The following is a 26160-nucleotide window of genomic DNA, read 5'->3' as shown; positions in this document are numbered from 1 at the left end:
GGTTTTATAGTAAGTGGAAGAGTGGAAAAGCCGATAGACGAAAGAATAGCGCGATTTGTGCCATCTGGCGTCAAATTTATCAGTACAATATAATACAAACATTTCGCTAGCACTGCAATGTCTAGGCAAATTCATTATATTGCGGAAACAATTGTTATAGGCAATTTGGCATTTTTATAGCACACTCGATGGAAAAAGTTTGGGGCACCATATAGTTGCGAATAATAAGGTGTGTACAGAGTACTGCGTTAACTAGAGGAAAATTTACGAATTATGGTGATGGCACGACTATATAGACCTCTATAGGGCGTCCACAGGACCCCGCAGTGACGCAAGTGTGAAGCAAGTGCAGTGAGAGGGGACCATAAGCGGTGCAGGTTCTATTGCATGACTATTAGTGGACTGCCTTTGCTTTCTACTTGGTTTAAGCAACATGTAATGTGATTTTGACACGTTCATTTTGTCTGATCCGCCCCATTAGGCGACTTGGTAAATTTCATAATTAGTTGAACAATGCGACACGCTATATGTTACGTAGTTACGGGCGCTAGAAGTTAATACGTTTACTTGTTGCTATGTTAACTAACAAATTAAATCAGCTTGCTGGCAAATTCCAAGGACTTTATCACTACCAACTCGAGTAGACTGGAGACAGATTGTTAGAGCTTAACAAAGACATCTTGGCAAGGGAATATGTTGATCTTTTTTTCTTTGATTATGAAGTTTAAAGGTTTTCTTTTGATGATGTTACAGTTAAGGTTAACGTGCAGCTTGTTGGCTGCGATGGTATTGTGTATACACTTGGAGTACGGCGCTACGGCTCTGACCAAACAGCAGTTGAGTCACGTATCCAGTAAGTACCGAATATACTATTACTACCGAAGTATACTATATAATAATGCATTTGCCTTAGGGTAGGCTACTCTTGGAATGTTCTAAAATGCTAGTATTAATACACTACAATGCCTGTACAGTTAAACCTGTATTAGCGGCCACTTTTGCATAGCGACCACCTGGTCATTGCGGTCATTTGTTGTCGGTTTCTTAGATTTTTTCCACTAACCTAAGTATTAAGAAATAGTCTATAGCGGCAACCTGGCCACCTACCACACGATTTCTGGTCCTGTAGATACAGAAACACTGCCTAATGCGACCATACAGCGGTCGTATGTCACCCTGCGCCGAGTTTGAAATCGTAGTTTGCGACGATTTAGAGTTCCCGATAGGGTCATTTTAGCGTTACGGAAAGGTACGAGTGCCTTGAACGTTAATGGGGCAAATTCACATGGCAATATCAATTATTTCTGGTAGATTTGTCGGGGTCAGTTGAATTTCCAGACGATCGAGACAATATAACTTGGTAAGAAAAATAAGTGGATACTGAAATCACGTGTAAGCTATCGCTCGTATTTAGTTGTGTATACATATAGCATATAGTATTCCGCATCACCCTCGGTCACCCGACCGAGGGTAGGATCGCTCGAAGGCCGGAGGGTGTCCCAACCTGCGGTAGGCCAGCGTTAGTTATTTACAGGTGTTCATAACTAAGCAAAGATTATGCAAATGTGGAAGTCATTAACATAATCAGACTATTTCATGGAGATATGAGGTCTCCGAACTCTTGTTAGTTTGGGTGTTCAGCACACACCGCCAGGGTTACCCAACTAGCCTGTGGCTATTACAAAGGGCAAGTCGCTTATGTTCAATTAAGAGTCTAAGGAGTTAGGGCTTTGTGTATGTCTGGTGGTAGAAAATTTAAGATATTTCTTAGATCCACTGTAGGTATGATGTAGGGTATGGCCTTCTAAAGGCCACAAGAGCTCTACGAATCAACATTTTTTTTTACACAAAAGGTGATTATAATTGTTTTGCAGAGAAAATCACACAGATCCGCGTGAAAATCGACAGAATCACCTTGGGGGTGGCGAACACCAGTCTTTCCCTCCAGTCTATGGCGAACACAGGGTTTCCACGTGTGATTCCGGTTACACAGGCTCCACAAACGACGTTTGTCACCACAGAAGCTACACAAACACGTAGGTGGGATTCTTATAAATATAAAACTAGTTCAACTTTATCCGTTAGGTAACGACTATCCGTTGTTTTAAAAAAGTATTTAGTGATATCGAGTCGACGGACGGTCCTTTTTAAGATTGCAATATTTAAGTTCGCCAGAAAGATTATGTAGCGTTTGAATGTATGCTGTACAAGTATACATGTATGTATGTATGTATGTATATGTGTGTGCGTCTGTGTGTGTGTGTGTGTGCGTCTCTCTGTGTGTGTGTGTGTGTGTGTGTGTAGACCAGTGTAACTCGAGAACGCGTAGATAGTGGGAAAAAAAAGAAGAATCCACTGTTTATTATACCATCAAGCTAACAGACTGGTGCTCAATGTTGCCTTGGAGGCAGACTCTTCTACGGGCGTGCTGTTCTCTGGTTGCTACTGTGAATTGTTGCGACTGATATAGTTTCCCTTTTCGTCAACACTGATAATATCAGTGAAAACTGAAACCATCACAACATGCTAAAGATATATGAATCATTCACGTCATCGTTAGAAAGAATCACAAGAATCGTACGACGTCCTTGCGATGGCATATTCCGCATATCGGACGATGATCGCAGCTAAATCGTAAGCAAAATCAGCCATCGAAGAGCATCGGATGATGTTCAAAATTTTTCCAGCGTCGTACGATTTTTCACTTGTGTCTCTTCTGAATAGCCACCTGACCTGACCGCTTTTGCGCTTCTTCAACCAACCAAATGTGGATCTAGCTGTTGAAAATACCTTAAGCTTCCTATAATGTCTTTTACTGTAAAAAGAAACCATAACAACATTAATCTTACAAACAAAGGTTCAAATCAATCACAAGTACTGTCACGGTTATATCGGCCTGCTTGCCGGCTCCACTAGTCAGGCTTTTTCGAAAATCATATTTGCTTTTTTGGGGGATGATATGCTATCAACAAAAAATGCCATCAGACAAAAATCATATCATAAGCATTAAATCATAAACCTACCTTTCTGTTCGAGTTGTCCCCATGGTTATGGTTATGGTAAACTGACCCGAGACCGGCGAGAGATGAGATCTGATCTAATTATGAACCCACGAGTATGTAGCCATCAAACAAATGCATGCCTCACCTGTGCGTGATACTGAATCTGCCACGTGGAAAATATTGCCTTGTAGGCTGACTCCTCTACGGGCGCGCTGTTCTCTGGTTGCTACGGTAAACAGTTGCGTCTGATGTAGTTCAATTTTCTGAAAAACTGAAACCATATGGAAAACTGAAACCATCACACCAAGCTAAAAATGTATGAATCTTTAACGTCATCGTTAGAAAAAAATGGCCGTAATGAAGTCTGCTATGGCGGCAATAAAAATCGTACGACGATGGAGAAATTTTGAACATGTTCAAAAAACATTTCAGCTCTATTTTCGTCATCGGACGCTCCCCGATTTACTATGATTTACCTGCGATTGACCCAGGTTCGCTCTTATGACCTCATCGTACGATGCACTACGATCCTTGTGACCACGGCTTCATATATTTAAACCATTGCGTGCGATTCTCCCCCGACTTACGACGCACTGCGCTAATACCGCGCATAAAACATCCATCGCAGTCAATCGTACGATTCTTGTGATCGGGGCCTTATAGACCTTAGCGCACGATGCACTACGATCCTTGTGACCACGGCTTTATATATTTAACTATTGCGCCCGATTGTTCCCCGACTTACGACGTACTGTGGTAAATCGTACGCGCTTGTGACCGGGGCTTCAAGCTTCGTTCATATGTTTCAGAAACATGCGGATTATCAGCGTTTCGCCACTTCCCCCGGACTGATTGTTCAGGTCCAAGTTCAGACATATCCAGTCCCCCTGGTGTCACCCTCCAGGGCTGTGCGGAAGCGTGTTGTGCCGACTCGACGTGCCTGTCGTTTCAGTACAACATAGTCAACCAATGCTATTTGAAAAGCAGGGTCTGCTCAGATGAGGAGAAAGTGTTTTCATCGGATGGCAACATGTACGACCGGATTCATATATCAGGTTTGAGCATTTTGTCCATCTATCAAGTACATCAAACTGGGTAACTCAACAGCAGAAGCGGGTATTGGTCTTTGAGATACAATTTATATATGAAAATGTTGGACAATTCAATCCTCTACTGCATACGGAAAAGAAGTCAAACCCATCAACCATAACGTACGTCATCATTTCTCTGTCAATATTTCGTATTAAAAACGGTACCTTAAGCAAGAAGATGGTTTTGTTGGTCGGTAAGGTGATAAAAGCTTGGGAAAGTAGAAATTGATTTAGTTAGACGTTTAGACGTTATTCCCTTTTGATTTATCTATACTTATCATTTCCCTTCTTTGTTAAGTATGTTTATGTATACCACTACTACATTAGTTTGTATGCAATTAGCCCTCGGGCATGAATTTGCAATAAAGATTATTATTATACTTCTCCAGATGTGTGGCTGGAACCGGATCCGTCATGGGTTGTGGACTCCGCCGGCACACCGTGGGTATTCAACGGACAGACGTATGATGCCGCAAAGGCCTTGGATGGGGACACTGGGACATTCTGGAACCCTCAAGGCACGGACAGAAACTACAACAACTGGTACATTGTCCTGGACCTCACAGCGCCACATACTATCACTCGCGTCGCTGTTAACAACTACGGAGACACCGACCATGACATCGCAGCCTTCACGCTGCAGAAGTCACAAGGTGGCAGTCCGTACAATTGGGAGGACGTCGTGACCGTTACTAACGTACAGGGAGGAACGGACCAGCGACAGGAGTTCGGCGAGTTCCAGGGAACAGCTCGGTATTGGAGGTTTCTAATTACGGAAACTTACTGGGGCTGGCAGCCATGGCTCAGAGAGCTGGACTTCTACGGAGGTAAAGGAAAGATCGTCTTGTTTTATAAGCTATATAAACATGGATACAAGAAAGGTTCAAATTAAATGGCTGCTAAAGGGTAACATTGATTTGAATTTAATAAGTAATGCGACCGTTAAGTAGGTGGCACAGCGGTAGCCAAACCCTTTAAAACACGTCACGTGTTTCACACGTGACGTGAAAACACGGATCTGTTAAAACACGTAACGTACGTTCTACAAAGACATTGGTCACGTCCTACTAAATCGTTAACTAGGTTATTGATAAAAGGACGCCACGTATGCTGCACGCAAGTGTGACGTTTCTGTAATACGTTGGACGTCACGTATTTTACGACCCATGTGATGTGAATTTAGATAAAACGTCACGTATATAGCTCCCGTATTTTTAACTAATATATTGCCATGTATGGCTATATATTTGTAGTAGATGACTTCCTTATACTTGTTACAGTAGAACTGTCGAAAATGTAAGGGAATAACTTGTTCTGAACAACGATTTAACTGTGTCCTATATATGATAACTGCCAACACATGAGTACTTACTTCAAAGATATTGTTCTTGTTCTACAGTCACAATGGGTTTCTCCGTAAGGGCACAGTCGTATGCATATGATGATCCGGGTTTCTTGGATGGCCCCTACGGAGAGACCACCTACATTGTCGTTGACGGACAGAAGAGCAAAATTGATGAAGGCCGTGAGTATACGTCAAGGGTGTTTTTGGAAACGTTGTGTTTCCTATTATAGCACCTTGATAAAAGCAATTATCATATAGCAAGGCGCCGCGGACCAATCAGAAGGCCCCGTTCCACCTTGGTTATGACACCGTAATACATAGATTCCCGCCAACTCGGCATGTATCGCCCTTCTGATTGGTCATAATGAATCGACACCGGCACCGGTGTCGATTCATTCTAACCAATCAGAAGGAGCGATACACACAGGATATGAAGGCATTGGCCAATCAAAAGGAGCGAAACATATTCCAGATCAGAGGGAGTATGTACAGACTGCAAGAAGGGGGAATGGCTCCTTCTGTTAACATTGATAATGAGTTTTGCTGTTCTAAAGAGGAAAAGACTACCATGTTTCGAATATTTTCTGTGGAAATTTTGGTTTCAAAATGCAATCTGTAATTATCTCCTTTTAAATGTATGTACCAAAGAACAAATGTGAATTTTCAGAAATTCGACAGAGGAATTCACACGACGTATAGTACCAAGGGATCTATGCGTCATACAGGAGTTTGCAAGTTTGGGTAGGCTATATGATAATAACGTTAATGACCCATCTGTTCCTCGGTGTACATGGTGTCATAACGCCTGGTCTTTTAAATAACCACCTCATAAAACCAACTCGTTCGCTTCGCTCACTCGGTGGTTTTATTCGGTGGTTATAGCAAAAGACCAGGCGTTATGACACCATATACACCTCGGGGCGGGTCATTAACCCTTAATTCATCTTTCTTTTCCCAACCGTTAGGACAGCGTACAAGTTATCAATACTTTTGCATCAACATAAATTAAACGAAAGACACAAGTTTTAAACATTAAGAATTTTCTTTGCCCATTTTCATTACACTGTCTTTCAAGTGATGAAAAATTAAGTGAAATACACGACGAATATAAAGCGTCTATTTTTTTCATGTGAGACGGCGTGGCGCAGTGGCAGCATGTCCGGATCTGCACCGAGAGGTTGCGGGTTCAAATCCGGCTGTCGTGCCACCGATCTTGTGCCCTTGGGAAAGACACTTTACACAACTTTCCTCACTTTACTCAGGTGAAAATGAGTACCTAGCTTCGGCTGGGGCCGTCCCTCGGATAGGACGTTAAATGGAGGTCCCGTGTATGGGGAGAGTCACACCCCATGCATGTTAAAGAACCCCCACACGTGCGATGGTGCGGTGTGGATGGAGCAAACCATTCTGTCTGGAGTTGGTGATTCACTACAAATATCCCGGACGGAGGCCTGGTGAACCTTCGTGTCGTATCAGCCATACGGTGATTTACATCATTCACCATGCCCCGGAGAGGAGATATGCGCCGCCTGTTGAGTCAGCATGACAGTTGTCGTGCTGCCCCTACGACTGATTAAATCAGCGTAAGGCTATGGGACTAACTAACTAACTAACTATTTTTTATAATGTCAGTTAAGCGAGGGCATCAGGTGTTCGTTTTGAATGAGCAGACCGGACAAGTTGTAAACAAGGCTGATTTCGACACCTATGGCGACGCTGAAGCGGCGACAAAAATGGAAGCCTTTCTGGGAAACGTCGCACAGGTAACCACAGTCGATATACCGGTCATCCTTGCAAGAAGGGTGACCAGTGTATGGTAGATTCTTCTTGTAATATACAACTTGAGTTATTGTCCGAAACGTAGATTTTTAGGATACATATGCTATCATTTGGGCTAATAACGACAGTTCTCAAAATCATGTGTTTCCATATGACTGAAGTCTACAAACACGCATTTTTTTTCCTGCTTGCATGTTATCTGGCTATATTTGTCTAATTTCTATCCGTGTGTGAAAGAACATGCAGACAATGTATGTCGAACGTGGTGGAAGACGAAACACATTTTATGTCAAACTGCTCTCTCTACAATCACGAAAGAAAAGAGCTGTTTAAAGAGGCCATCAAATTCCACCCAAACTTCCTCACATTAATGGACAAGAAGAAAACAGTTCTCCTTCGAACATCACAAAACCCACACATAATAGAAAAGGTGGGATTTTTCGTCTTCCACTGTCTTCGAAAAAGGAGTCGAACCAGATATCCCTGGACCTAGAGTTAGCTTTTACTAGCTTTAGACTAGAGTAGACACTGTAGTGATATTGTTTTTACACTGTTTGAACCTTGTATGTTACCTGCACTTAGCCCACGGGCAAGAATTTGCAATAAACAATTAACTTTATTCTTTTCCAGAGACCTGTGGAGTCTTGTAAAGGCTAAGAATCCTACACGGACTGTGAACCTTGCTTTAGAGGAACATGCTATATATTTAGAACAGACATAAGTGTCATATCAACGCGAGAATGTCTGAAATAAACGTTGGTAGGAACTGTCCGATCACGTCCTGGAGCGTCACACTTTATGCAATCTTATAATTCTATCATCTTTGCTCCCATTTCGCTGCAGGGACGGATCATAGTTGTCGTTGTTCATGACAGCGGCGAACAGGCAGGAGGACAATCCAGTTTAGCACCGTACGGATCTACAGTTACTCGCCTAGGTACCGTATATATATATATATAATATTTCCTTATGTAGAGGATCAGTGCTAATCTATTTACAGCCTACAACTCTTCTTACTTTTGACAGACCATCACTTCTGGTAGGTTTGGAGATCTGCATCTATATTTGTATCTGTATCTATATAGCCGGTATAACCGCCCTTCGGCGTACCACACCAGCTTCGCAGGCACGCGGCGCGACAGCAGCTGGTTATATTACACCGAAGGACCCGTCACACCTAACTTTTGCACATCTGTCTGCAAGCGTTCTTTAAAAGTACCCAGAGAAGATGCCCCTACTGTACTTGGTGTTAACAAATTCCACTCTATCGGTAGTTCTGGGAAAGTACGAATTTTTGAACACATCAATCCTAGGTTGGTAACTCTGGTATTTGAAGGCATGACTGTTTCTTGTTCTGAGATGATAGGAGAATTTGATTCTGGCTGGACGTCATTTACTACGTCACAACCAGGCGCCTTTTGGCGATGTCCTTGATCTGCTCTCGAACATAATAAAGGGGAGGGGGGAGGCACAATTTCAATTCAACAAATATTTTTTTACACATTCATGTTATGCAATGTAGATAGTCCATCTATGTGTACTAGTAGTAGTATCATGTAGTGGTAGTTAGCAAGTATTTAAAGGACTGAGTGGCACCGAATGGCAGCTCGCTGCAGACACATGCGACAGTCGTATTGAGGTCACCTGAGTGTCGCCGAATGGCAGCTCATTCCAGACACTTGCGACAGTCGTATTGAGGTCACCTGAGTGGCACCAAATGGCAGCTCATTCCAGACACTTGCGACAGTCGTATTGAGGTCACCTGAGTGGCGCCGAATGGCAGCTCACTGCAGACACTTGCGATCTAGCCCCGCCTATTGTAAGCTCCTCGCAATTCAGCTCATGGCTTCCAAGAGAGAGTAGCAGACCACCCAATAACAATAACATCATATGTTATAACAATATCTTATTATCCCATGACAGGGCACAGAGAGTCCTACGCTATGATTACCAAGAAGGGACCAAAACCATCTTGGTTCGTGGAGAAAAGAAGCGCTCTACGTGCTGGACCAACTATTGTAGAGGCGTTTATACCAACAGGTAAAGAAAGCATTTTGTCTCGAGTTTGCGAGTATCGTTTAGAATTTCCCTTACGTGTTGTAACCAGTATTTTTACAGCTATTAATCGGTATATATTCCAGACAGAGTAAAGCGTCCACTTGGAGGGGATGTGTTCAAAAGTCCAACTGTTTGAGGCGTAGCCGAAACTTGACTTTACGTATGGATCTATCTATTCATAAGTCAGTTGGGAACATCCCAAGCTCTGCTCTACTAGCTATGTTACTTGATTTTCTATGTATGCCGAGAACATTTTACAAAATTGGTTCTGTGTAATTTCTGCGGGGCAATTGTCATCTGGATTAGTTCTGCCCCAAATCCCACAACCATATGATATGATATGATATGATATGATATGATATGATATGATACGATACGATACGATACGATACGATACGATATGATATGATATGATATGATATGATATAATATAATATAATATAATATGATATAATATAATATAATATAATACAATATAATATAATAGAGTTCGGCGACCTCATACCTCCATGAAATAGTCAAGCTTTTGTAAATTTTATGCAACAGGCTTGCACATTTTCATGATTCTTGCACGGTGACGTTCACCATTGACTAACATACACGTCAAGTATGAAATTCCTATCATTAACCATTGAGCAAATTTCATTGCAATTTTCGCATATATTATGCGAATCAGTTCCTAATTAGCATATTTTGCTTATGTTCCATCTATCATAATGTACATTTGTTACATTTATTGAAGTCAAGTTATTGTAATAATGGAATTATTAAATTTCCTCATTAATTATGCAAATCATGTCCTCATTTGCATAAAATGTATATCATTATGAACATCTTTGCCTAAGCTACCTGCATGCCTAAAATGATGGAAATCCATAATTCCTCTCTGCAGTTATCTTCCTTGCAATGTCTTGACAAAAATACCCCTGCAGTTCCAAAATTAGATGTTAGGGGGCTAAAACTTGGCCCACTAGTTCATGACGCTAAAATCTGTCTAGCACCCAATTGTCAAAATCATATCATTTCCGGGACAGGAGATACATTGAAAAAACTGCTATGATAGACTATTCTCATTAATTATGCAAATGTATTTTGATTTTACATGATTAGTATTTTATCTTGTACAACATTGTCTAAGGTACTTACATACCAAAAATTGCGAAAATCCGTTGTTCCCTTCTTGAGTTATCTACTTCAGAAGTTTTTGACAAAAATGCCCCTGCTATCCCAAACTAGACGCTAGGGGGCCGAAACTTATGTCACTTATTTCTAAGCACACGAGCTATTTAACACCCAAAAATTGGGAGCATAGCTTGTTTAGAACACGAGATAGCAAAACCAGAATTTGCGCTGCTGTACCAAGGATAGCCGCTTGGGGGCCCAGAATCTAATCACTTCTAGCTTTTATCACAACCTACCAACACACTAAGTATGAAACCAACCCTTTAGCCGTTCTTGGGTTATCTTGTTGACAGACAGAAAGACAGACGGACACACAAACGCAGGGTAAAATATAACCTCCATGACATTTCATGGAGGTAAATATAATAGGTTTGATACATGTACTGAATAGTTTGAGCTGAGCCTTTGGAGACAGAGTTGAATGCATGAGGGGGTTAAGACTGAAAATGGCTTTAAAAAGAATTTTTGTGAGGAAAGCTCCATTTGAGACCAAATAGTGAAATAGGAGATGACAGTTTACCTACCTTTCACTGGAAGGAGTAGAATTCAGACTGAGATTGTTGTTATGTACATATACCCTTAATTACCTCCATAAAATGTCATGGAGGTTATATTTTCAGTAGCTTTTGCCTGTCTCTCTGTCTGTGTACAAGATACTGTAAATGCAGAAATGTTGGCGATGGATTAATGTTCGCGAATTTAAAACCACCGCGAACATTAATGATATTAGATTGCAGTCTATGGTGTAACCGCGAACTTAAATCCACCGCGAAAAGTCCATTTCCCGCTACCGCGAAATTAAATCCATTTTAGTGTTTCATGATTAATTATGTTTGCATGGTTTTTGTCCAATAACATTCACCTTTACTAAGCTTCATAATGTTCCAGTATGAAAGTTCCATAATTTACCGCTGTGGATTAATTCTATTTTTTCATTAACTATACAAATGAGGTCGTCATCTGCATAATTAACATCTAGTGACATTTTCTCTTTCTCAGCTACATATATGTGACAAGTTTTAAAATCCTATCATGGACTGCAGTGGATTTAAGAACTTTCCTCATTACTTATGCAAATTAGCTGTAAATTGCTTAATTAGTATCTCATTGTGCACGTCTTCACTTAGGCTATCTACATATCAATATCTTGACGGTCCGTCAACAAGTTCATATTTCCCCATTAATTATGGAAATAATGTCATAATTTGCATTATTGATACCTATCGACATTTATTTCTTCCAAGATACATATGCGACAAGTTTGAAAGTCCCATCATGTGAGTGAGGTGGACGTATTCACGTTACTCATTAATTATGAAATCAGCTGTCGCCTTGCATAATTTGAATCCATTATGCAGGTCATCACTTAATCTTTCTGCATAACAAAAATCATCCCCATCCGTCTACACGTTCTCCAGTTATTCTCGTCCGAAGTTTGAAAGGAAGCCGGCGCCTACAAAAAAAGCCGGCGCCCAAAGTTGCTAGTGGGCCCAAACTTACAGCAATCACTCTCTGCTCCAAGGGCCATGTACAGCTCAAAAATCACGACCGCAGCATGTTCAGAACGCGACACATCAAATATGGAGGTTCCGCTGCAGTACCTTAGCAAGCAAGTCAACAGACAGCATGACAAACAGACGCACAAACCCAAAACATAACCTTAGCCATTCTGGCAAAGGTAATTACACGTTAATTGAGCCTCTCATTTCTAACGACGGGCTACCAAGGGTGTGGTCATCTTGAAATCAGTCACCCATAAAAACTCTATATTTTAATATCAAGAGAATGTATGCCTTTACCTATGCAGGTGCACTCCCACTGCATTAAAGGGCGGCAACGTTCTTGCCTTTAACAATGTTGAAAAAAAAAGTTATATCTATATATATGTTTCATGGTGACCCTACATAGTATATAAAGTACTGATTTTCAAGAGGACGTCGACTGGAAAGTAATGACCGCAATGTTTTGAAATTTTGAGGATTTTGACAAAAAAGTTTCATGTGCCCCCCCGAGATTTGTGTTACGCATATTCTTTTCCGGGTACGGCCAGGAACATATTGATCACCCCTTGTATCTAATTTGTGTTGATGTGCATGCAGTCGCTCCGTGGTATTCTGACAACAGTTAGGACGTTTCAAACATACATCAACAAGTACATAATGCCTTTGTAAAACCGCCTTCACTATTGAAGGCGTTATCTGATGCATTTCATAAAGTCATAATATCTGTCCCTGACCACCTCATAACTTGATAACAATTTTAATGTATCAGAATACATCGAATGCTTGTTAATATAACTTGACATTAACCAACTTTCCGTTTCCAACAGGTCGGTAACCCTGAGGAGACCATTGAACTTCGTGTGCGGTACTACTAGTAATGTGCAGTGCTGGTCAGAACCCACAGGTTACCACATGTGGATTTACCTCTGAATGCTTCTACAGCAAACTTTTCATCTGTCAAGAACCTCAACTTTGAAACAAAGCTTTAAAAAAACATGAATATGTATAAAGTTATGTAAGTAGGTTATGCTTAAACAGCAAACGGTTCATCTGACAGGCATTCCTACTTCGTGACAAAGCGTCAAAACGAACATCACAAGAATTACACCAAAAGGTAGTTACTCAAGCAACTAGATATGGTGTTGGAAACGGTCAGACGTTTCAACTGCTATCCCGCAGTTTTCGTCAGTGACACTGAAGTGATCTGGAAGAAGCAGGTATGCAAGATCTCCCCCCCCCCAACCAATACAACAGGAGCTAATTAACTCATTTGCATTAACTGTGACTTAGCTTTGTTTCCCCTTCTCATCCAAATTGTCTTTAACTTCCCTTTGCCTTTCCCTTTGCATTCTTTTAGAATCCAAAATGTCTTCAACCTAAAATCGTCTCACATGCACAATACAACGTTTCTTATTGGACATAAGAAATTGTCTTTATTCATAGTTACTAAATTAGTGTAAAAAAAACCTATTTCTTCCAGATCACTTCAGTGTCACTGACGAAAACTGCAGGAGAGCAGTTGAAATGTCTGGCCGTTTCCAAAACCATATACAGTTGCTTGAGTAACTACTTTTTGGTTTATCTTATTACCTGGATGTCTAACCTACATCGACGTATCACAAGAATTAACTACATTCAAATAATAGACCGCTATGATTCCAGAAACATACATTTCAGAATCACATTTTTAATTTACCATACTGTGTATTATAATTGTATCCATTTATTTCACCACAATTCATTCTTAGGACTGCAAGTGTGATGTGTTGTTTGCGATGTCAGTATTACATAAACCACTCATAGTATATTATTCTGTTATGTCCGTAAGCAGCGACACCTATGCTGTCGTGCAATGTAAACAAGTGACAATTGCCCCAAGGAAGTGACCGACGTTGGTTGTTTAAACGTTTAGTTGTGTACAAAAATATTTTTTATTAGTCGACTAGAACTATTGAACAGATGCCTTAAGAGTATGTTGGCAAAACTATTCTTACTCCAACGTTTCCATTGCTCAGATGTCAGAGAAAGACAATTCGTCGACAGCATTAAAAACCAGCACTGGTAGGTTTTTAATAGGTCAGTAAGGTAAGGACATTTTCTCTAGCTCATTGACATGCATTTCAAAATGCTAGATATGAATTCATAGAATATAAAGGAGTCCGATATAAAATAGTTTTACTGTACGGTAAAGTTCTGACAAGTGTTCATGCTATGCCTAAGTTTACATGTATCTATGTGGTGTATGGTTAGGCCTTAGGTGTACTTATGTAGCAAAATATGACATGTTCGTTTTACAAAGTATGTTATCAACAATTACTAATATAATCGAAAAACTTTCAATTGTGACTTGAAAAAATATAACTTATACATGCGTACATTTGGAAAAAAAAGCACGAAAACTGTATATCCATAGTACACGTTTCTCTTTATCTTAAGTTAGTTTAGAACACACTTATTTGTTTTATTCCGATTGGGCTTGATAAAAAAAAGATGCAATAAAGATCGTTATAATCATATGTACGCCTGTTCGTATGTGTGGTCTAGTTAATAGTACCTTTACAACAATAAAACGGTTTTTGCTTATAGTTTAGCAGCATGACCCAATTAACCACTCTCCAATAAGAGGTTAGTGGAAAGAATTATTAACTTCTTATCATGTCACCTGTGGTGGAAGAACTGAATAACTCAGCAGATCTTTTCACCTTAAGTGAATTTAAAACGGGTCCCACCAAATAAGTCTCCTGGTGGCCATCATCTGGAAAGACCACGTTTTATGGAATCTTTTGTTACATGTGTACAAACAAACTTTTACGACACACAGACCTCATGCTAACAGTTTCATCAACATGAACTTTTCCAGAAATTTACAGTCCCGGGCTCTACAAAGACGTGTAATGATAACCTTTTTTACAGACCCTGTTGAGTGGATTGTCTTGGTTTATTATCTTCTGGTTGATATTGTTTTTAATGAAAAATGACCATATTAAGACACTTCATAAAATCGTATAGAATATTTAAATGCCCTAGCTGTCTATTCTCATTGAAATACAGGTATTAGTCATGTTTGACCATAAGGTAATGCGCTTTTTGAAGCCCAAGTCCTCACTTGTAAGTTGTATTCACAATAAAGCATTCAATGTCGTTTATTATCATATAGCCAGGGGGCGTGGGCCAATCAGAAGGCCACATTTCATGCTGGTTATGACGCCGTAACAGCCGTGCATAAAATTTTTGATTATCGCACATGTGCATTTAAAACTTTTGAAAGTTTAAACCAATCAGAAGGACAGACAAACAGGACGCTGGCCAATCAGAATGAGATATTCAGGAATCGTCCATCTGCCAAGATAGGGGAATAAGTACTGGCATGGCAGGGGGGATTGCTCCGTGTTTCTTTGTTCAAAGAAAACATTTGCCGTCTTAAAACAACATTGAATTACCTATAATATTTAAGACAATAAAATCCATTTCAAGTCATGTCCAATTTAAACTGCAAATGGAAAATAAAATCATTTGCACCCCCGCCCGTTCAAGTTCAGACGACAATAACACCACGGCCCACCATTGAGTAGCGGTCATGGCGTTGGAGGACCAAAATGCTACCTTTCTTCGGAGAAGTCGTGTCTGGGTTCGTAGTCAACGAGATTCTCAAGAGCTGTGAAGCACAGGAATCCCGGAATGCCTCAGGAAAGCCGGCAGAGATTTAATACCTAATACGAACGAACTGGACAAACTGGAGAATGGGCGAGTGGAGAAATACGGAGCGTGCAACAGTTTGTAACATAATGAATCGACTTTGTGCTTATTTTAAGCCTTGGAACAGAAATACATTTAACGTACAAGTTTTATGTTGTTCAAATTCACTGTTCAAATTTATGTACTGAATAAAATATGTATGTTTTATAAAGGAATTTGTCGCTCCTACTCAACCGGAAACTCTACTCTACTTTTAAATGGGTCAGTGTGGGTAAGCTATATGATAATAGGGTTAATGACCCACCTGTTCCTCGGTATATATGGTGTCATAACGCCTGGTCCTTTGCTATAACCACCTAATAAAACCACCGAATTGACTGTGGAAAAAGATTTGGACGTTCTCCGTGCAGACGTTGTCTTAGTAAAGGTGCACTCTCATTGCACTTGCGTCAAGCTTGCCTTACTGCGTGGTTCCTTCACTGCGTCACTGTTTTGTTATTTTCTCCGATGTGTTATAATGTAGATATTGGGTAATACGTAAAAGTATGACTTAGAAGACGACAAAATACACAAAAAGTAAGAAAATTCGTTCTTTATCTCTGAAATTCGTTGAATAATTTTCAAACCCCGAAGTGACGCAAGTGTGACGCAAGTGCAGTGAGAGTGGACCATAAGCGGTGCAGGTTCTATTGCATGACTATTAGTATTAGTGGACTGCCTTTGCTTTCTTATACTTGGCTTACGCGACATGTAATGTGATTTTGACAAGTTCATTTCGCCTGATCCACCCCAGGAGGCGACTTGGTAAATCTCATAATCGGTTTGACAATACGGCAAGGCATAGGTTACGTAGTTACGGGCGTCAATAAGAGTCAATAAATTTATGTGTTGCTATGTTGAATAACTAGTTTAATCAACTGGCTGGCAAACTCCAACGACTTTATCACTACCGATTAAAGTAGACTGGGAACAAACTGTCTTATTTTAGAGCTAAACAAAGACATTCTGGCAAATGGAATATGTTGACCTTTTCAAGTTTTCCGACGGCTGAGCAGACAAGGTCACTACCCTAACGGTGTGTGTACTTGTCTGTGAAATAGTCGGAAAACATAGTTCTCTTCGGAGCTTGAGAAGAAGAGAATTCATCTACAATTATGAAGTTGAAAGTTTTCATTTTTAAGATGTTACATTTAAGGTTGACGTGTACCTTGCTGGCTGCGATGGTCCTGTGTATACATTTGGAGTACGGTGACACAGTTCTCACCAAACAACAAGCGAGCCACGTATCCAGTAAGTACCGAATGTGTTATACTGTATTATAATTCATTTGCCTAGATGTATAAATAACCCTTAGTATAGGGTAGGTTACTCTTGAAATGGTCTGTAAATGCTAGTATGAATACACTACAATGTCTGTACATGTCTTTAGTTGTGTACACATATAGCATATACTATTCTGCATCACCCTCGGTCCGAGACCGACTGCGGGAAGGATCGCCCGACGGCCAAATGCGAAAAAAACACACACAAAAAAACAACAACAACAACAACACACACTTCAAAACATGTCATTATGAACGACCGCTAATTGCCAAGCCGCACTAGTAGCACTTCGGAAACAGAACGTTGCTGATGCGTTACAAAAGAAAATCTTTCATGTTTTCTTGTCAATAATTGTGTGAATGTGACATATATACATTATTTTTTAATCAGTGCCTTTATCCCCCCATGATATAAGCACAGTCTTTTGTTTAAAATAGGTTTTACAGATACTGACAGATGCCTGTCTTGTGACTCTGTCGATTATGTTGAACCCTTTTTTTTACGAGTACAGTATTGTGAAGCCTTTGGGGACAGAAGTCGAAACATTGGATTATATTTATTATGGCGATTCTTTATTATTAGACTTACATGACGTCATGGTTGGTTAACCGGTTATAAGCCCGACTTCAACATTGTAAAAGTTCAATATTTAAACCTGCTGATACTGGTTGGTAAACATACAATTTCTAAATGTAGATATGGAAAGTATAAAGTAAACATTACTCTGCTTTTTGAGCAAGAGTGTGAGCTGAGAGGTTTATTATAGATATGGCAAACACCAGAAATTCATCACTATTATGTAACTTCAACATTACAAACTGTAATTGTAACTGTATCATTGCAAATAAAGTCTATGGAATAAACACACTGTATTTTCCTTTTAGAGACTTTTAGGTGCTGTAAACTATCCTCAAGGAACGCATAGTTATCAAAGTTTTTCAGACAGTATCCTGCAGAGTCTATTAAATTATAACTTTTAAACCTTTGTTTATTCATGAGAAATTCAAATGACAAGGGTCAGATAAGAAAAATATAATTAGAAGTGGCCTGACCCATTTATTTGTTTGACTGTTCAGCACACACCGCCAGCGTTACCCAACTACCCTGTGGCTATTACAAATGGCTAGTCGTTTCTGTTACTGTAAGGGTCTCCTAATATATAAAGAAAGCCGGAGTCGGGGCTGTGCGTAAGTCTGGTGGAGGACAATTTAAGATATTGTATCCACTGTAGGTTTGATGTAGGGTGTGAACTTCTATAGGCCACAAGAGCTCTACATTTTCTTTTTTCTTTTTTTTACACAAAAGGCAATTCATTTGTTATAATTGTTATACAGGGAGAATGACACAGATCCGCGTGAAAATCGACAGAATCACCTTCGGGGTGGCGAACGCCAGTCTGTCCCTCCAGTCTATGGCGAACAGAGGGTTTCCACGTGTGATTCCGGTCACACAAGCTCCAGAAACGACGTTTGTCACCACAGAAGCACAAACGACGTTTGTCACCACAGCAGAAACACAAACACGTAGGTTGAATTCTTCTAAATATAAAACTAGTTCACCTTTATCGGTTGGGTAATCAATGTCCGCTTTTTCCAGAAGGGATATTGAGTCGACGGGCGGTTCTTTTCAAAATTAAAATATTTTACCTTCGCCAAGAAGATAATGTAGTATCCTTTTTGAGGTGCGTAATTATTGGCCCTCCAGTATGAGTGATGCGGAAATCGTCGTCTGGAGCCTAAAGTCACCTATGTGCTAAAGCGACCATCCTAAAGCAGATGCCTAATTCCACAGAAAGCAGAAAACTTGTCCAGGGGCGGGCGGGTGGGACGCTTTAGGCTCCAGACGTTGCCGGAGGGCCAGCACACAGAAGAATGACATATTCATGCGCGCATCTCTTATTTATAGGGGGAGTGACGTCATACTTTTCGGGCCAATCATTGTGCACCTCAAATAGTATCCTTTTTGAGGTGCGTAATTATTGGCCCTCCAGTATGAGTGATGCGGAAATCGTCGTCTTCCGCCTTTGCCATCTCTGGCTATTGAGCCCTTCCTTTTTCCTTTGAACCCCTTAACTCTATACCTGTATCAGTATCTATCATTAGTATAAATATCTAGCTGGCGTAACCGCTCTTCGGCGTAACGTGTCAATGCGTCTTTATCTGTATACATCAACGCGTCTGTATCTATTTGGCTAATATAACATTCCTTTAGTAGAACACTTGTCATCTGCTCCCTCTTAACCTCTTTTGCCACACCCTTTCTCATTATTCTCTCTCAACTCCCCATCTCTCATTTCCCCTCTCTCAACTCCCTTCTCTCATGTAACTTCTTTCTCATCTTACCTCTCACACTGCGGTACCCACTCTCAAACAACCCAACACTCATATATAGCCCACTCTCATATTTTGCTGTACGACAAACAAAATGGAGGAAGCAACGCAAAATTGTTATCTCAAAACCGTTCCTCTACGATCGCTTGAAGGAAAATCGATAAGGAGACAGCCAAGCCCAGTCCTGAATTATCCGCGTTAGAGGTAAAAGAAAACTATTTTTCCCTCGCATCGCAGGACCATTTGTCTTGAGCCTCAACTGTCTCTATGCCCAACGGCCCCCAGCCTTATCCAACCTCAACTTTCAAGGATCCACTTGACGATGCTGATCGCCAACCTTTCAGAGGACAGAGACGCTCGTATTTGCCACTCTTCCTGCTTAATAGAACTCGACCCACCGAAGCAACAATATGGAAAGACACCTGGCTTGCACAAGTGGAGTGCAAAACTGTTCCAAACGCTCACCGCGACCTGGGAGATGCATAATGCCCCAAAAGTATTATTCTGAGTCTGGACGACCTCTCAACAGTTCAAACACGAAATTTTTGTCCTCAATAGAGATAGCGGTAAGCCCAAGATGGAATCAAAAGACAAAAATAGTGTTCCACATCATAGCTTCGATGTTGGGATCCGGTGTAAACATCTGTAAGGGTACTTGTGTCGGCTGATTCAACTTAGTCAGTAAAGCGACAGCTATAGATGATAAATCCGTCTAATACAATAGCGAACTAACACCTTACGGTAATCCAGCCTACGATTTCTTACAAGGTATCCGACCTAGAAAAGTTCTCCCTAACTTCTGCAAGACACTTCTCAGCGTACCCTGGGATATAGGGCTTTTAACAGAGCCAAACATTTCCCCAAACCGATCAAAACATTTTCAAGCTTATCAAAGCTTCGTTTGTTTGAGGACACAACCATAGATACCTCGCTCTGCCCGGGCCAAGAAGCAAAGTGTTACCTGCTTGCCTGCCCTGCCCACGTGCTTAGGCCAGAGACTGGCCCCTCGCCTCTCTACGTCAGGGCTGTTCAAGTTGTATGGTCCTTAGCACCTGTTTCCGCAAACTTGAGACCCAGTCCCGTGTCTTTTGTAATTTCAGCGCTGCAGATGTCTACCCCGTGGCCTTGGGTTTTGACACTCCTGGTAGTAGGCTTATGGGAATAATGTGGCTGGGGGGTCTCTTTAATACCAGTCTGAACCACCTTAGTCTTATTACCAAAATTGTGACAACCAAAAGAGTGTTCTAATCCATGTCTAGCTTTGATGCTTCAATTATGATACACGATCTCGGAATACAATACAGAGAAACGCCCCTAGGTGTCTCAAATCGAAAGCTAACAGGAGGAGCTCATGTGACCACTCCAGGGTCCCTGTCACACAGGCATATGTGGCGATAGGGAGTATACGTGCCTGGCAATGACGCATATCACAACATCTACTGATATCCTTGCGGTTCCACACTGGATTTCTTAGTCTACTAAATGCGGATGCGGCCAAGAGCGATCCTTCTCTTTGCGTCGTTTTAGTACTAGGTACAACACTTCCGAGGAAAACAAACTCAGATTTTCACAACTATTGTAACCTCTATGGAAAAGATTTCTTGAACTATTTACCCGAGATGACTTTTCACTTGCGGCATTTCCTTTTCGAGCCCCTTTTCTTACATGCGACTTCAAGCTCACTTGTCGAGAACTGCAATTTGCTGAATATTGCCGCTGAAAATGTAGCGTCATTATGCAAAGTCTCGGGCTGGGACGAAAATTAAGTACAGAGCAGAGTGGACTCATTCCTCAGCCAACCGCCATCTATCACACCACAGCCATCTCTCAGTAAGACATCTGGACCCGCATATCTCCAGTTTTAAAACACTTTTATTCAGTTATGCCAAACTGGTTACGAAATCTGAATAAAGAGACTCTTTTTACACAACCAATGCTTTTATTCTCACCGAAGTTTCGGTGACCGTCTGTCACCTTCTTCAGGGCAATTCTGACTGGTTCACATTGTACTGCAGGACAGGTGTTGCTGCTCACAGTTCAGATGCGGTCACAAAACGAAAAGTATTTACATATGTACAGACAGCTTTGATGCACATATTTACAATGCGGTCCCAAACGCAAAGGAGTGTAATACATCCATAACACAATAAGTTGTCAATTAACGATGAATTGATGTTGTTTTGTTTTTTCCCCTACTTCTTAAGAATATTGTCCCACAAGTGGTTACGAAATGTGTTTCTTGCGTACTGCCTAGAAAATTCGCACTTGTATACCTTCCAGTGTAATATGCCTTGCCCTTGGTACCTATTTAGTGCGACCGTCCTTATACAACAACACAATTTTGTGAATTCAATGCCTTCTGGATCTCATGGCGATATTATTTCTAGCTTGCGGTCTTCAAAACCTTTTCCGGCAAAGTACGAGTACGTTTTCCTTCCTAAAACATCCACCGTGAGCTCCATATTCTTCTGCGGCACTTCCCTGTGCCTGCCTCAGGGTATTTCAATTTCGTAAGTTCACGGAGTTCAATGTGAAGACGCTGGTGCCACCTCTCTGAGTATGAACGGAACTGAACTGAACAGAGAACAATATCTTCCCGCTGCACCCCTCTGTGCCTGCCCGAGCCTTCCAATTTTCGCGAGCTCTACCCGCGACACTCACCGGTGCCTGCCCGGGTCTTACCATCTTCACGAGCTCTACCCGCGACACTCGCCGGTGCCTGCCCGGGTCTTACCATCTTCACGAGCTCTACCCGCGACACTCGCCGGTGCCTGCCCGGGTCTTACCATCTTCGTGAGCTCTACCCGCGACACTCGCCGGTGCCTGCCCGGGTCTTACCATCTTCATGAGCTCTACCCGCGACACTCGCCGGTGCCTGCCCGGGTCTTACCATCTTCGTGAGCTCTACCCGCGACACTCGCCGGTGCCTGCCCGGGTCTTACCATCTTCGTGAGCTCTACCCGCGACACTCGCCGGTGCCTGCCCGGGTCTTACCATCTTCGTGAGCTCTACCCGCGACACTCGCCGGTGCCTGCCCGGGTCTTACCATCTTCGTGAGCTCTACCCGCGACACTCGCCGGTGCCTGCCCGGGTCTTACCATCTTCGTGAGCTCTACCCGCGACACTCGCCGGTGCCTGCCCGGGTCTTACCATCTTCGTGACGTGTGGCGGGTGGACAGCGTGAAGCGTTGAGGCTGTCCTTGTGCCACTCAAGTGTCCGGAAAGGCGAGGAGGAGGGGGGGGGGGCGGTCTAAGAGAGACTGCCCGGCTGTCATTCTCGCGCACCACTTGCTGCTCCGTCTTCTGTCGTGCCTGCCGCATCTGAAGATCCCTGAAGTCCGAAACTTCTTACAAGGGTCGTTACGGGTGGGGAAGAACGTCACGCGTGAACCAACACGTCCCGGTTCCTGAGAACTATGCGGAAACAAAAACACAATTATCGATACCGCTGACGAAATTACCGCAAAGTCCAATCGTAACAACATCCACACCATACGCACTCGAAATCCCCCCGCCTAGCGCTCAAAGGAGGGCAAGCCCCGATAACATGAACAGTCCTAGGCCATGCGTGCTCCCCGTACATACACGTTCCACAACACCACGCAAAACCTGGTAAAAACAGGCCACGCACACGACACACCGTACATACGGGCCAACACCCACGCAATCCAAAAACTTAACAAACTTGACAAGCGAAAACGGCCAATAACATAAACGTAACAAAAGCCACGCTCTAGAAACGCTGGCAGTCTGCATTACTACATCGCCCACGAGGAGGATGGTGGCGGGTTTCAATTCCTGAAAAGAACTCCAAAAATGGTAGCCATAGTGAGTCCCGATGCCATGACGGTGCTATCCTAAAATCCTGCATAAAACCATACACACGAAATAAATATAAATATTTAAAGAAAATGACAAGAAAATGGCGAAGCTCTATGTCTGTAAAGGACCTCCGCACTGTATGGAGGCGTTCGTAGAATTCCCAGGTAGAGGATGGATGCAGATTGTGATTTCAGTTAAGGCGATGCTGTGAGAGTGTCCATCTTGCTTCTTTGTCCGGGTTCTCAAACCACGTGTCTGCGTATCACTAAAACATACACAAAAATTAGAAAATGACAAGAAAATAACGAATCTCTCGGTCTGTACTAGTCCTCCACACTGTATGAAGGCGTTCGTAAAATTCCGGATTATAATCTTCATTCAGTCAAAGTAAACTGAGAGGGGATCCAGTTTGCTTCTTTGTCCAGGCTCTCAAACCACGTGTCAGTGCAAACTGCTAAAACGTACAAAAATCAGAAAATGACAAGAAAATGGCGAAGATCTCGGTCTGTAACGCTCCTCAATACTAGACAAAAGACTCCCTCGCCTTCAAGGTAGAGGATGGCAACGGATTCTATTATCCTACCACGGTGACACCCAGAGGGTAGCCATGTTGCATCTCCTCGACAGGGACAGCTCTAGCATCCTGGTAACACTTTCACAAAACAAGAAAAACACAAAACTCCTAAACAGCGCCACTAATCAGCGTCGGCGAAAGGTGGCCACAGCAAAATTCAACAGAGGATGCGAGCGTATATACTAAAATCTGAAAAGAAACATTCTATATATTAAAAGTAGCTCTCCTCGGACCTGCACACAACGGGTACAAAACGTTCACAAACACCCAGCAAACAGGCAACAAACAGAAAACGCGAAAATGAAACAATGTGACAGTCAACCGGAAAAATCCGCTAAAACGTGAAGTCGTCAGAAACATGGCTCTGCGAGCATTGCAACAGGCCTAGACTGCAAATATCAAACATGTCTCAACACAACACCATACCACAAAACGAACAAGTAAATGTCCAGACGGGCCTCAGATTAAACTTTACCGTGTTCTACCAAACCTTGCGTGGTATCGTGTATCTCTGATACAATACCCGGGAGAGTACGAGCTGCCGTCACGAGCTTGAGCTGCGGCACCGCATCGTGTAGTAGCGAGTCTCCCGCCGGTAACAACGAGGCCTCCCCGGCAAGTTTTCTGCTTTTGCCGGGGCGAGGAACGTACGCTGCAGTCTCCAGACGTTGCCGGAGGGACAGCACACAGAAGAATGACATATTCATGCGCGCATCTCTTATTTATAGGGGGAGTGACGTCATACTTTTCGGGCCAATCATTGTGCACCTCAAATAGCGTTTGAATGCATGATGCACATGTATGCATGTATGTATGCATGTGTGTGTCTGTGTGTGTGCGTGTGTGTGTGTGTGTGTGTGTGTGTGCGTGCGTGCGTGCGTGTGTGTGCGTGTGTATGTGTGTAGAAGACCAGCATAACTCGAGAACGCCTAAATAGATCGTGGAAAAATAAGAATAGTAATAATTAGAGTTCGGCGACCTCATGCCTCCATAAAATATGTATAGTTTTTGTAAATTGCATGCAGTAGACAAACACATTAACATAATTTATGCATGGTGTTGTTACAAACGTACATATATCACAATTATTAAATTCCCGTCATTAATCATAAATCGTTTTTGCAATTTTGACATAAATTATGCTAGTAAGTTCCTCATTACCATACTTGGTATCTGTTTATATTCCACCTATCATAATTAACATATGTTACATTTTACGCAAGTTCAGTTATTGAAAACAATTGAATCATACAATTTCCTCATTATTTATGCAAATTAAGTCCACATTTGTATAACATGTATATCATTATAAACATCTTTGCCTAAGCAACATGTACCTGCATGCCTGCACTGATGCCAATCCGTCAATCCTTTCTTCTTCTGAATGTCTTAACAAAAACGCCTCTGTCGTGTGGAAATTAGATATTAGGGGGCTGAAACTTTCCCAGCTTTGTCATGACAATAAAAGCTATCTACCACCTTAATGTCAATACCATATCACGTGTCGGTCAAGAGAAACATAGAAAAAACTGGTAATAATGATAGAATATTCTTACATTATGCAAATGTACTCCTATTTTGCATAATTAGTATTTCATTTTGTACAACATTGTCTAAGATACCTACGTACCCAAATCATGAAAATCCGTTGTTCGCTTCTTGAGTCATGACAAAGTCATTTTTATCAACAAGTGCTCTCTTCAGAAGTTATTCTAATTCAAGTAGACAGAAACGAGAATTCAATTCTATAATATTTGACAATAAAATTGTGACTGTATGTACTGCTTGCCTCATGTGAGGCTGTATCTAGCACAAGCTAGCTGATGTTTTTACGGGGAAAGGGGCTGAATGTACTGTTTGCGATGGTCCGACTGTCACTCACCTCACCTCACCAAGTCCCATCCTCATCAGGAGGGTGGGAAATATGGTTGTCTCCAGCACAAGTCTTCGCCATTCCTCCCTGTTCTTAGCCGTCTGGGTGCATTCCGCCAGGGAGTTGCCTGTCCAGTCCCTAATGTAATCACTCCATCTCCTTCGTGGTCTCCCCCTGCTTCTGGTACCGTTGATCTTTCCCAGCAGTATGTGGGTCGTGATGTTCTGTGCCCTAGTGACATGGCCAAAGTACTGTAACTTCCTCCTTTTCACCAGGTTTAGGAGTGTTCGTGTTATTCCAAGTTCAGCTAGTACTGAGTCGTTGGTGCGGTGTTCAGTCCAGCTGACCCTGAGCAGTTTCCTGTAGCACTTCATTTCAAAGGCTGGTATCTTCTGAGTGTCTTTGGCGTGGAGTGTCCAAGCTTCACATCCATAGGTCGCTACAGGCCAGACCAGTGCCTTCAGTACCCTCAGCTTGGTGGACTTCCTTAGAGCTCTGTCCTTCCAGATGGACTCCAGAGAACCAAGGGCTGTCCGCGCTGCTCCCAAGCGTGCCTGGATCTCTCGGCTACTTCCCGCTGATC

At 42.0% G+C, this 26160-nt stretch overlaps 1 protein-coding gene across 1 annotated transcript; it reads left to right on the top strand.

Moving 5' to 3' along the window:
- The first annotated feature begins 3827 nt into the window (after nt 1-3827).
- Nucleotides 3828-13059, top strand: LOC118415166. The gene is made up of 7 exons (XM_035819549.1): nt 3828-4057; nt 4483-4920; nt 5493-5618; nt 7071-7201; nt 8061-8154; nt 9141-9257; nt 12787-13059. Exons 1-7 carry the CDS (start codon nt 4033-4035, stop codon nt 12792-12794), a joined length of 939 nt encoding a protein of 312 aa, XP_035675442.1. The 5' UTR covers nt 3828-4032; the 3' UTR covers nt 12795-13059.
- Nucleotides 13060-26160: the final 13101 nt, after the last annotated feature.

Source organism: Branchiostoma floridae, chromosome 5, assembly GCF_000003815.2.
Source record: "Branchiostoma floridae strain S238N-H82 chromosome 5, Bfl_VNyyK, whole genome shotgun sequence".
NCBI lineage: Eukaryota > Metazoa > Chordata > Leptocardii > Amphioxiformes > Branchiostomatidae > Branchiostoma > Branchiostoma floridae.
This window is presented reverse-complemented; position numbering and strand designations above follow the sequence as displayed.